At 36.8% G+C, this 12,751-nt stretch overlaps 1 protein-coding gene across 1 annotated transcript in view; it reads left to right on the top strand.

Moving 5' to 3' along the window:
* Positions 1-263: 263 nt before the first annotated feature.
* SRBD1 (S1 RNA binding domain 1) overlaps positions 264-12,751 on the top strand; it is a 118,822-nt gene continuing 106,334 nt past the window's right edge. The window contains exons 1-8 of the mRNA XM_010004937.1: positions 264-343; positions 748-913; positions 1,570-1,932; positions 3,352-3,518; positions 4,552-4,669; positions 4,808-4,946; positions 7,573-7,669; positions 9,719-9,854. Of these exons, the coding sequence (XP_010003239.1) occupies positions 264-343; positions 748-913; positions 1,570-1,932; positions 3,352-3,518; positions 4,552-4,669; positions 4,808-4,946; positions 7,573-7,669; positions 9,719-9,854 (1,266 nt within the window). The remainder of the gene's footprint in view (positions 344-747; positions 914-1,569; positions 1,933-3,351; positions 3,519-4,551; positions 4,670-4,807; positions 4,947-7,572; positions 7,670-9,718; positions 9,855-12,751) is intronic.

The following is a 12,751-nucleotide window of genomic DNA, read 5'->3' on the forward strand; positions in this document are numbered from 1 at the left end:
ATGCCAAATAATTACCTCTATTTGAAGAGAAAAAATAATTTGAGGGGCTATAGTGATAGTTTGTTTCCTCAGCTGAAAAGACTCTTGAATGTGTGCTGCTGGTGCCTAAATTCTTGAATACTAATTCCAAACATGATGTAGGGGAAACTTGTGTGATCGGTAAAGACATTATGAGGACACACTTGTCAGTATTTTAAAGGGCTGAATAAGAGAATAAAACTTCAACCAAATGTTCTATTTCTTTATTCTTGCCTTTGTTTCAGATGTCATCTCTACCAAGGAGGGTGAAATCTGAAGCCAAAGCCCTTACATCAGGATGTGAACTACCTTCATTTCTTAATTCGTAAGATTACTTCTTTTTTAGGATTTTTTTGAAAGTTTGTGCTAAGCATGAACAATTGGGTAAGAGCAACATTCAGTTTCTGAGAGACTGGTTACGAAGCTTAAGTGTACAACACTTGAGTTATAAAGCACAAATTACCTAAGCTCTTCACGCTCATAGTGAACAGAGGCTGAAACAGAATTGCCAGTTGGCCAAACAGAATCAGGTGTGTACACATCCCAGTGGCCAGGTTCAGGAAAGCTTTTTTAATTGTTCTGGTCATTAGGTCTTCATCAGCATGAAAGACCTGCATTTGCTGTTTCTACATACTTTTCTGTTAATTTTTCCTGTTTGCTTCCTTTCATGTCAGAAAATACTCTTTTTTTCTTCTTATAAGCAATATTATTCAATTATTTGTTTTTCAGAAGCTCTGAATCAGAGGAGGAGGAAGAGGAGTGGGAGCCAAAAAGCAAAATTGCAAAGAAATCTCAATTGCTAAAGAAAAATGAAGCAAAACCTAAAAAAGTTGGTACTCCACGGGCAGCTATGGCTAGGAAAAATGTCAAGAAGGTAGCAGTAAAAGAGGAAATGGTGAGTATCTGTAGGCAAGAGACATTTATTTACTGTCGTTGGCAAGTGACATGAGCAGAATTTTTCCAACTCTGATTCACTTTGTTGCCTGAGTCTGCTCTGCCCATCTGATTCCACTGCTACTGTGAACATTCAGTATATCTCATAAATGTGACTCTTTTGTGTATTAGTGTCCCACATCAAAAGGTACTCCTTTAAATTTTTGGCCAATGATAATGGGACATGTTTCGGGGACACTCTGGATCTTTGGGGAAGGTGTGGCTCTTCTAAGGTTAACAATATGTTAGCAGACCAAATCTTAGTTCCAGCTCCCATGTTGCATCTAAGACCTCATTAGAAGAGTGCTTTCCTACCCTGCTGTTCCATGTTTTGTTGAGATGAGTGAAGGAAAGAGCTGTTGGTTTGTGTCTTTTGAAGGAGACCCCAGTTAAGCTCTTTCCAGGATCATCTTATTTGATCTTATAAATCACAGTTCTGCTGGGTATGTTTGTAAGATATATTTCACATTACTTGATTTCTGGCTTGGCATTTCCTTGCCAGAAATACATCACTTGGGAAATGATGTATGATGTCAAGTCTTCATAGGTTCTAAGTGAGGTGTTAAACCAATTTGTCACAGTCAACGCTTAATATGGTTTCAATGCCTTTTTTTACAGGATGTATCCTTACCTGTTGCTCCTGCAGAAGGTAATAGAATTCAGCTTCTAAAACCTAAGGAAGAAGGTGCAGGCACTAAACCAAAAACTTTAAATCGAAAACCAGAAGTGCCTAAAAAAAGGGAAATAAATTCATTTCAAGGGAAGAATGTAAAGAGTTTAGAGAGTGATGAAAAGCCCTCGACAAGTGTTCCTGTAGTGGGAAATCAAGTGAAACATGAGAAATCTGACAAGGACTTTGCATTTGATGAACCACCTTTTAAAAAGATTAAGTCAACTATGTGTCCTGAAGGAAAACCAGTAAAACATCTAGGAGGCAACAAAATAAAAGAAGAATATGAAATGAACTGGGATATTGTACAGGTATGAGATCTTTTTCTGATGTATCAAATGAAACCATTTCTTATATAATTATTACTTAAAATATACCATTTGAGTTCTCTTGGCATCAGTTGGATGCCAATGTCAGAATGTACTGTTTACCTCTGCTTAAATGGTCATAATACATGGATAAATATAAATGTTGGTTGGTAACTGTTAAAAGTTCAAATTGCAGCATTATTCAAAAATCTGTTACTTAAGCAGTTCTTAGTATAAAGCTAGCCTCTAACAGTTTACACATTTCTTCTGTCTCGGCACATGGATTATTTTTTATTTTTTATTTTCTGGATATAGTCAATTGAAACTTCTACAGGAAGGGATGCTGAAAGATTTGGAATGTCTGTGTGCATAGTTTTTGAATTTTTAAGATTTTATGTGGGTCATTTCATCACAGAAGCTCATTTTAGAGTGGATATCAATTTACAGTACCATCATGGAGGAGATTGCATTCTTGGAACTACAGTGACATCAAGGGAGATATCATCTTTGTTTTTGTAGGATGTTAACATTGAAGCCATTCAGATGAAGACAGTTTTAGGATAGCTCCAGTTCTGGGAGGCTGGGTATGGTTATGGGAGATTTATATTAACAGAGTGGGAGTAAATTGGATACATCCTATTCATCATCCTTAGCACTGTCTGCTTAAGAGAGGTTCCCTTACTATTCTAAAATATTCCTGGAAATGCAGATGGAATATTTGATCTTTTTGTATTGCTACTCTAGAAGCGGTGAATATGACTATGCAGGAGTTGTTATATTTTTAGGCTTCAGAACAAAACTTCTGAAAGGCTTTTTATATTAGCTATTTATGGGAATAATTGTAGCAAAGCACAAGCAAACGGTGATGGTTAAAATGTTACTAAGCTAAGGTATTTGTATATTTTGTCCTGCTTTTTGTGAAGATACACTATAACTTTATCTTTAGAAAGCCCACATGTGTACAAAATCATGTGTAACTTGGTGAGGCTTGATTCATCTTCAAACCTTCATTAATATCATGCTAGTTTCCAATCACTGGTGGATGGTATTTGGATCAGCTTTGGTTTTGTGGGTTTTTCCTTTTTGTTTTGTTTAACCATGAGGTACAGCAGTATTGGTCTTTGAAAAAAAAGTTCTATGTTTCCTCTGTTGCCATATGTGTTTTGTTGTCTTTCTGATTTTTGGATGGCTTTTTTTGTTCCCAAGAGGCACTCCTTGCATTTTTTATTATTTTTTTTCTGTAGTTACTAGTCTCTGGAAACATTGTTTGCTGCTTGTATTTCTGAAGTACTTGGTGTGGTGGCTGCATTCATGGAAAGTCTGGCATTCACCATAATATTCTGGGGTGGTTTAACCTTTGAGAGGCTGTTCAAAACAATCTGTCACCTCTCTTCAATGTGCTGTGTTTTTTGCCTCTTACAGGCCTTGTCAGAAATAACAAATGTTGAACCATGGGTATGTGCAAACTTAATTCGCCTCTTTCAAGAAGAAAACACAATTCCTTTTATTGCTCGATATCGAAAAGAGCTCATCAATAATTTGGAGGCTGATGCCTTGCGAGAAGTGCAGCAAACACTGGAAGAGCTACAGTAAGTAAGTTAATACAGGGAACTATTTGGGAGGGAGGTAAGTAACAACATACATCAATTATGAAAGAAGTCCTGAAGAAGAAAGTTTAAAACTGAGGTAGTTATGCATTTTTTTTTCTTACAATTAAAAAAAGATGGCTAGCCTTATTAATTGCTAAAGACAAAGCTAAAGCTGCAGAGAAAAGCTCTTACTAGAAGAGTAGTTTATAGGTTCTAGAGATATGTAGCCTGATTAGATGTAAGCTGCACCCTTTGAAAAAGAATCACTGAGTCCCTTTGCTCCCTGCTTGAAGCAGCAACACCTCTAGTGAAGAGCACTACTTGAGGTCACAGTGAACCAGGAGGGCAGGCAAAACTATCCCAGACCACTGTAGGAAAGAAATTATCAGCAAAGCATACTATGGGGGTGGATGAAACTGCTCTCATTCCTTCTTGCTTTTGAGATGGCAAGGGAACAGTCTTGCCAGCTCTTCTGTCAACATGGTGGCTTTCTCCTTGTACTTCTTGCTGTTCCCTAAAAGGAGATTATTCCCAAAAAGGGAAGGTGTCCCGATAGAGTTCTTGTCTGAAAAAGTAACTTAAATCATAACAAAATAACTTTGCTGCCTGCAGTTACTGACAGGTATTTTATTGAAGGTCTAAGAGCTTAAAACCTGGTAGTTTGTACTTGATACTGCAGACCTATCTTGATATGAATTACAGCTGTAAGTGCTCATGGACATGGATTTTTATTTGGCCTTTTTATTTGGCTTCCAGGCTGGTAATCTTGCAAAAATGTATGTAGCAGTAATAGCTATCAGTTGCTTGTGATTTTTCTTAAAGCTACCACAAGGTATTTTGATACAGTTTTGAACTAATTGGAGAAAGAGGTTAATAAGTAGAAACTCCTTTGGATTACCAGACTTGTTTTGTTGAGGATTAACATGAGATACAATCTTGAGGGGTTTGAGAGCTTCAGCTTCTGAACAAGGTCACAAGGCCTTTTTAATCCACCATGAAATGTGACCGTTAATGTCAATCTCTTGTATTTTAGTACTGTTGCAAAGAAGACACATACAATGATACAAAAATTGAAGAAAGAAGGAAAATTGTCTGGATGCCTTTTAACAGCATTATTAAATTGCAGAACTTTGGAAGAATTGGACCACGTGGTCAGTACACAAGTCATTTTCAGAACATCCTTAGTTTATATGTAATCTTGCATAACTAAATAGTGCAGAATGCAGAGTACATAGCATGACTGAAATATTTACTTGCATTTTAGTAACTGTGGTTTTGTTTGTTTTAAGTCTGCACCTTATAAAACTGGGAGTAAAGGCACCAAAGCCCAGAGGGCCAAGCAACTGGGATTAGAACCTGCTGCACTCTCTCTGCTACAGAATCCCATGGGACTCAATCTCTTTTCTTACATTAGACCCAACACCAAAGGTGGGTGCTGTTCTTCTATGAGCAGTAATGTCCTAAATGTTTGAATATATTTTAAAAAGTGACTTAATTTAATTGTTCTTATGTTGCTAGAAGTTACACAACTATTTAAAATTCAACAGTTCTTTCAGCAACATGTGGTAAAAGTTTACATTTAATGCCATGGTTTTCCAACCTTTCCTGTCTTTTTGTATTGTAAATAGTAATAATTCTGGTATATGAAACACAGAAGTCTGAAGATGTTGACACCTGTTTTTACTGATAGAAAGGGAACTGCACTATGCACCAGAGACCTCTCCATGGTTCTACTCTTACTTGAATTGTTTACTGAACACCAGTTGTTCAAGGGGCTTATGCTCATAGTTTTTACTGAAGTAATGTCACCCATCAAAGTGTATCTTAATAAAAACTGGCCTTTGTGACTGGGAGTGAGTGGAAGAGTTCTTGCTGTTGAATCACAGTAGGTGTTGCAGAAGATGTAATGTCTGAAATTTGAGTAGGAACTTAATTGTGTTTCTTTGTGAATGCAGTTATTGGTGAATCTGTAGGGGGCAATCTCTGACAACAAAAGACTAAAATTCCTGCAACCTTCTGTATAGTGTTAAAATAGAGAAGTGCTTTTCTTCTTCCCTGCCCCAACATTTATTTTCTGAATTTTAATGTAAAAGTGCTGAACCTACTGGTGAAGCTGACTTACTGTTCCCTCTTCTATTGTTCCTTTATTTTATTTAAATATTGTTTATAAAATAATCCTAACTTTGCATTGAAAAGCAGTTACTAAATACTCTGTTTATATTATTGCATACGTTTTTATTTCATCCAGTGCTACACTGCAACCATGTGTCTGACTATTCTGGCAGTCTAAACAGGCAAACCAAAATCTTCACGGTGGAAGTTCCAATAAATTATTTAAGGTGCATTCAGAATGGAGTGCTATTTGTTGCAGCATAAACACCTCAGTTTTTTGAATCTGTAAATCTGTTTTCAATTTTGAGTTAAAAATATCGTGGCTTAGATTTATATAATCAGAAACTACATACATATATGAACTGGGTCACTTTATAAACTTGGAAGCTAGTTGACAACCTATATATGGTTTGAGATCAGAGTGAACTTCTATTAAAAGCATGAGCCATTAACTGTGCAGGAAAGTTTTCATCAAATCTTAATATTCAGTTTAAATTCTCAGTGTTTTTAAACTTATTCTAAAAATAAACTGAAATAAAAAGAGCAGTTCATTTTTCAAAGCCAGATATTTGAAAGTTATGGAAGAAGGATCAGCAGAAAACTTTGTTCTTCCTTTTAGTTATATCTGTCGTCCAATATTTAATTAAACAAGCATGTGCTCTTTTTTGCAATGGACACAGTTAATGCCTGTATGAGTGGTGCTTGTTGAAAAGGATTTTTTATTATTATTTCTTTAATCCTTACTGGTTTTGGTCTGTTCTTTCTCCTTCAAATTCTCTGCAAGAACTAGAATAATGTTGCCATGTGTACTTCTGGTACTTTTGTGCCTTGTAATAATTCATATTCAATATAATGCATGTTTTATAATTTCCTTAGTTCTGAATTCTGGTGTTGCACCATACCAAATGCTAACTTGTAAATGTAAAGAGCCAGATTCCACAACTTCTGATCAGTTCAGACATTTAATGACATATCCTTTTTCTCACACTCTTGTTTTTCTTTTTGGCAAGGAAGTTTAGTTTCTTCTTTTTTAAAAAGATCAAGATTTTTTTTTAATAGTGTGTAACTCTAGAGCCCAGAAGCAGGGTTGTGGATTCAACAAAAATATTAGTTATTAGACCTATGCAGGTATTTCTAAATGGTGTTAATAGAGCCCTTTTAAGATATTGATAGTCTGTCAGAGAGCAGAGTAAAAAATAATGTGTATTGAAGGAGACACTTAATCCTGCATCTGCCCAATATGGGGTTCTTGCTCTCTCTGAAGCATTTGTTTCTGACCATTGCTAGAAGCAGGGTTAAATATATTGATTTTGAAACGAAGAATGTCTGATTTATTTCATTACTTTCTGCTTCTGGTCCAGCTTGACCACTGTGCTGAGAAGAACACTGTGCCACTTCTCTGGTATTTCAAGTGAGGGATGGTTCTGTATATCGGGAAGTTGAATGATTCTGCTATCAGATCTCTAGAATACTTGTTACACAGAGAAAGTTCAGGAATGCCTGCAAAGATTTTAGGCAGATTCTACATCAGTAGCAAAGTATGTAAATTTGTGCTGCGATTGTTTGTTTTGTTACAATCTCAAAAATTATACTTGAATATCCAGTTTTACTGTTGTAAATTCTTAATTTGTATGGCAAATGTCAAGATGTATTAGCATAAAAATAACAAAATTACTATCTTTCACTCATTTTAATGACATTCTAATTTATGATACGGCATTGGTTGCTTTAGGCTCACTAAAATTGTTTCGTAAGTTTTAGAAAGGAAGCTTAGTTAAAATTCTAATAAACTAAGGTTCTTCATTGAAACCTCTGCAAATCAGTTGGGTATCTTGCATCAATTTTCTTTCAGCTTGTATGTATCTTATTAGTGCTTGTGCAGTTGTGTAAAGTAATTTTTCACATTAGTTTTTTTAATAATTAACTGTTTTTTTCTTCTAAGGACTTTCGACTATCCAGGAAGTAGAGGCTGGAGTACAGCATATTTTAGCTGACATCTTTGCTAAAGATAAAGATACACTGGATTTTATCAGGAAATTGTAAGTTTGATTTTTTTTTTTTTTTTTCTTATTTTCTAATTTTTCCTGATTGCTCTACTGAGCTTCATTCTCCTGGTGTGCACATATGTAATTGTGGTGGGTTGACCCTGGCTGGAGGCTGGGTGACCTCCAAAGCTGTTCTGTCAATGCTCCTCCCTAGCTGCTCCTTTCTCCTTAGGGAGAGGACTCCTTGTGCTCTTCCTGTTCTCCAGCTCAGGGTACCTCCTATGGGAAGTGGTCCTTCATGAACTCCTCCAACATGAGTCCTTCCCATGCACTGCAGTTCATTAACTGCTCCAGTGTGGTTAATTTGCACAGGCTGCAGTCCTTCAGGAACAGACTGCTTCATTGTGGGTCCCACATGGAGTCACAAGTCTTTGACAGCCTGCCTCACCATGGTCTTCACCATGGGCTGGAGGGGAATCTCTGTGCCAGCACCTGGAGCTCCTCCTCCCCCTCCTTCTTCACTGACTGTGGTGTCTGCAGAGTTGTTGCTCTTAGTCCTCTTTGCCTGCAGTTGCTGTTGTGCAGAAACTTTTTCCCCATCTTAAATATATTACCACAGAGATGCTAGCAGCGTGGTCTGTCTTGAAGCTGGCTGGCACTGGCTTTATTGGAGATGGGGGAAGCTTCTAGCAGCTTCTCACAGAAGCCATCCCTGTAGCCCCCCTGCTACCAAAATCTTGCCACACAAACCCAGTGCAGTGATTAATTTTTTTAATTATGTGAAAGCAGTGTTACTGTGAGATTGCATTAGGTCCATCCCTTCATTTGTGCAGGAGAGGTTCTTTAGCCTTTCTGTCTGTCTGGCTATCATTGGAGGAGAAATCTCCAGTGAGCATGGCGTGACACTTTCACTTCCAAAGACTGTTCATGCAGAGCATGTCTGCCTTGCAGTTTGTGATCTGTAGGGGAAAGTTTTCTCTCCTTGCACTTCCTTCTACCTGTGACTTTCCAGAGGTGTATCTTCAAATATTTGATATTTATTATTGCTCCAATATTTGCTGCTTGACACCTGTCAGTGTGATTAGCATGCAGTGATGGTTGATTTTGGCCTTGGAATTGAATCAGGCAGAGGAATGTGACTGTTCTTAAAGCAGGAGTTACTGATCCTTTGTGTTAGCTGACTAACTTTTCTTCCTTTTAATAATGACTTCAAAGTGATTTGTTGTGTCTAGGGAATTGATGTCACAGAGTAATAGGTGCTTGTTATTTATTTTTTCTTCTGCTGTGTACCATCTGGGTCAGAACAGGGTTATCAAAGAACAGATACCTTCTTTGGAGCATGTGGTGTTAGTTTGAATCTGCTCAGTTCTGTATATTTGACTCCTTTGCTGTTTGTTGTGAGTAATGGCCAAGTCCATTAAAAGGCTACAGCACAGCAATGTGAAAATTTCAAGGATGGGGGTGTTTTGTAAAGGAAGTGCTGTCACTACCAGAGTGTCACTTTCATTCTTGTGACAACTAGAAACCCCTTAATTGAATATGCTGTGCTCTAAAGATACAGCATGCTTTAGATCAACAGGATGTATATATAATAATAAGAATGAGGAATATTCAGGAAGCTGTCTGTTTGGGATCTCTGTTACTCCTAAATATAATGGAAAGTTCTAGGGTGTCAAGTGCTCAAAGCAAGAAATCAATTCTGAAGCTGAGTAGATTTAAGAAAGATTTTGCATTTACATAAAATAGATAACTGCCACAATTTTTTTTAAACTTCTCAAAATTTGTTGTGTGAAATTGAACTAATAACTGACCAAACTGAAATGCAGGTGGTGGCTTTTGAGTATCTATTCCCTTCAGGAGAAGGGCTGTGTTTAGCTTTTTCTGAGGTCTGCTTGAATATCTTCTCTTATTATGTTCCAGTCAGTATGTTATTTCAGTCTCAGCATTAAGAAATGTAATACGGTTCTGCAGGTAATCAGAGTTAATGTAACTTGTAATTGAACAGACCCCCAAGTTCTTTTATGTTTAATACAAGCACTAATGACTTGTTACATCCTTTCTGCTAAGATGCCTTATTAACATTTTTTTTTTTTCTTTATTCAGATGTCAGCAAAGGTACATTTGTATCCAGTCAGCCTTGGCAAAAGTGTCATCCAAAAGTGGAAATGAAAAAGATATTGATAAATTCCAACTGTACCATGAGTTTTCATGTAATATAAAGAACATTCAGCATCATCAGGTACACCTACAATTTTTTATATTTTTCTTAGGATTTTAATCATAGCAAAGGTGTCTTAGCTTTTGAATTTTCTTGCTTAAGACCGATTCTAGAAGTACTTGATTTTGCTTTTCAGTTATCAAAAGTAATAGACCTTTTCTTGAAACGCAAGAGTAAGCTGTTAATCTCTTAGAAACTGAACAGAGGATTGCTTATTCACTATGTCTGCTGTCTAATTAATTATCTTTAGACAAATACTTAAAATCAGAGATAGCAATGTTGGTGTGATTTTATTTTCAGCATGTGTCATGCCCTTCCTCCCTTCCTTGGGTGACAAGTGCATGGGAAGTGTTACCATGAAGGGGATAAAGGCTAAGTGATAGTATATGGTCTCCAGTCTAAAACTGGAGCATTGCATAGTAGAGGAAGCTGCTTGGCTGGAGTGCATTTGAAGCAAACTGGGATAAATTTATTACTTCTTTTGGATGTTTGCTGCAGCAATGAGTCAGAGTGCTCTGAGCCATTTGACAGAAAACTTGTTTTGTGAAACTGGTGCAAAGTATCAGAGAAGGATCCAGAAAATTGAAATTAAAGGTGACCTAAAAAAGCAGCTCCTGTCAGCAGCAACTTCAGGTAAAAGCTGAATAATCAAAATAGAAAGGCTCAGTGGAAGGCCTCATGCACTACCCCAAAAATGTATTGGTTTTGCAACTTATCAGTATTCCCTTCTGCAGAGTATCTTTGGTTATCGTAAGGTTAGAAAAAGAGTAGAGGGACGTGAGTAGAAAAAGAAATGAGGGACAAAGCAAACTTACTTGATGATGAGAAGCTGATGATGAGGGGCTGGGCTGCCCCTCTTCAAAGGCTGAAATGTTGTGCACTCAATGCAACTTTCAAGACCTTTGCCCTTATTCATTACTAATCACCAAGTGAATTGTCTCTTGTTTTGGTCACAATTACCTAGCTTTCAAAACAAAACCCAAAAGACATTCTGTTTGGACCACCTTTCCAACCAGAAATGTCCCTTTCCTTAATTATTTTAGAGCAGAACGCTTTTCCTTTTATGTCTGTGATATGCTATCCGTTTCTCTCTGCTTCCTACTTTAAATCAGTGTGAGGATTTGAATTAATAAATGCTTCTGTTGTATGTGCTGAAATTAGTTTATTACAAAAAAATTTCACTATGTGTATGGGCTAATTTTAAACCATGCCCCCCTACATCCCGATATGGATGGTGTTAAGTGAAAGACAAAATGCTGTAAGTGATTTTAGTAGACAGGCCTTCTGTAGATGTTTAAAGAGGTACTTGTAATTGTTCTCTTTGTACTAAATATGAACATTTACTGTATTTGTATCAGTAATTATTTGGTGAAAACTTGCCCCTAGAGAATCTGGAAAAGTCAATAGGGCAATCTATGACTACTGTGGTGACATATCACAAAGATTTGTAGATTCTTCAGAAGATTAAGTGTTGTGTTCTATGGATTGTTTTGTTTGGGTTCTTTACTGTTGAAAGAATACTTTGGCTGTCAAAGACTCAGTTTTTCCTGAACTGAGTGTGGTGAATACTGAGGATATGCATTGAGATATGTATTGGGTGTAGAAGTGTTTTCTGGGCTGATGGTATCATTTACCACTCGTTCGAGACATCTCTCTTTTTTTTCTTCATGTTTTACATAAGGAAATCTTTTTGCTTGGATAAAGCCGGGGTTAGAAACCTGATTTCCCAAACATGGTCAGCGTTCTGTGCATGTGGCTGCACTGTTTATTATCCAGAATGTGTATTCAGTCTGCCTGTTTGATGTTAAGAATAACTTGATCTGTTTTGGTTTATTTCTCCTAGTGTCTGTCAGTAACCTTAATGCCTCTATTTTCCCACTTTGGTTCCCCTGTGAAGTAATAACTACTCTTGTTGCAGCTGGTAGTGTTATAATCACAGGGTGTTTTTTGCGTTCTTATGTATTGTCTTTCATCTGTGCATTAGTGCTGTTTCTTATCCTAACTCATTGAACATTTCTTTATGAATTTTAAAAATCTGAGCTGTTTGTGCTTCACTGAGGATTCAGGCCACAAAGAATGTCAGGGCTCTTTTGTACTAGTCAAGGAAAAAAAAAACGCACTTTATGATCACCTCCAATATGTGGTTTGCAGAGTTCCATTTTTTGTAAAAATATTGTAGCTTCTCATTTCTGTTGAATTTTGGTTCTTTGCTAGTTTTCCACTTCCTTTATTTGTCTTGCTTCTGTGTTTTGATGATGAAATATGGAAAGAGTTTTCTTTACCTGCCATGTCTTCCTTAAGGTTAAAGCCTAGATTTGTACTTTGGAAAGTCTTTTCTCATAACCTCCAATTTCTATATTAACCAAGCTTACTACCCTGCTGATGCAAATTACCTTTTCTTTCCCCTCTTACTTTCTTGGGTTGCAACTATCCCTTCTAATAACTAGAACTTTCTTAAGTTTCTTCTTTGGCTAAGACTCTGAAGAAATACTTTTCTGCATTCAAAACACTGGTTAAAAATGTGTCCTTGGATGTACTTTGGGAGACGTGTACGTTGTCTGCAAGAGACAATTTTTTTTTTTTTTTTTTTTAAAAGTGGCTGACCTATTTTTAAGATTTACGAATTCCTGAGGACAGCAGGTTAAATAGCTGTGTTTGAAGAATTGCAAAATTCACTGTTAATGAAAACCACCTCTATTCCTTTGTCAGCTGTGCACAGACAGATTTCTCAATGCTTTCAGCTAGAGGCAAAAGTAGAAGTCAGCTTTAAATCACCTCTTTGCAGAGTAGCGAATAAAGGATTCTATACAATATTGCACTGAAACTGGTCAATACCCTAGTATGGAAGTGCTATTAATCTTAAAGGTCTGTGTACAACCCTAGTCTAGCTTGCAAGTAAAGGGGATGGGCAATAGGCT

This window comes from Chaetura pelagica, unplaced genomic scaffold (assembly GCF_000747805.2).
Source record: "Chaetura pelagica isolate M959 unplaced genomic scaffold, ChaPel_1.0 scaffold13, whole genome shotgun sequence".
In the NCBI taxonomy this organism is placed as follows: Eukaryota; Metazoa; Chordata; class Aves; order Apodiformes; family Apodidae; genus Chaetura; species Chaetura pelagica.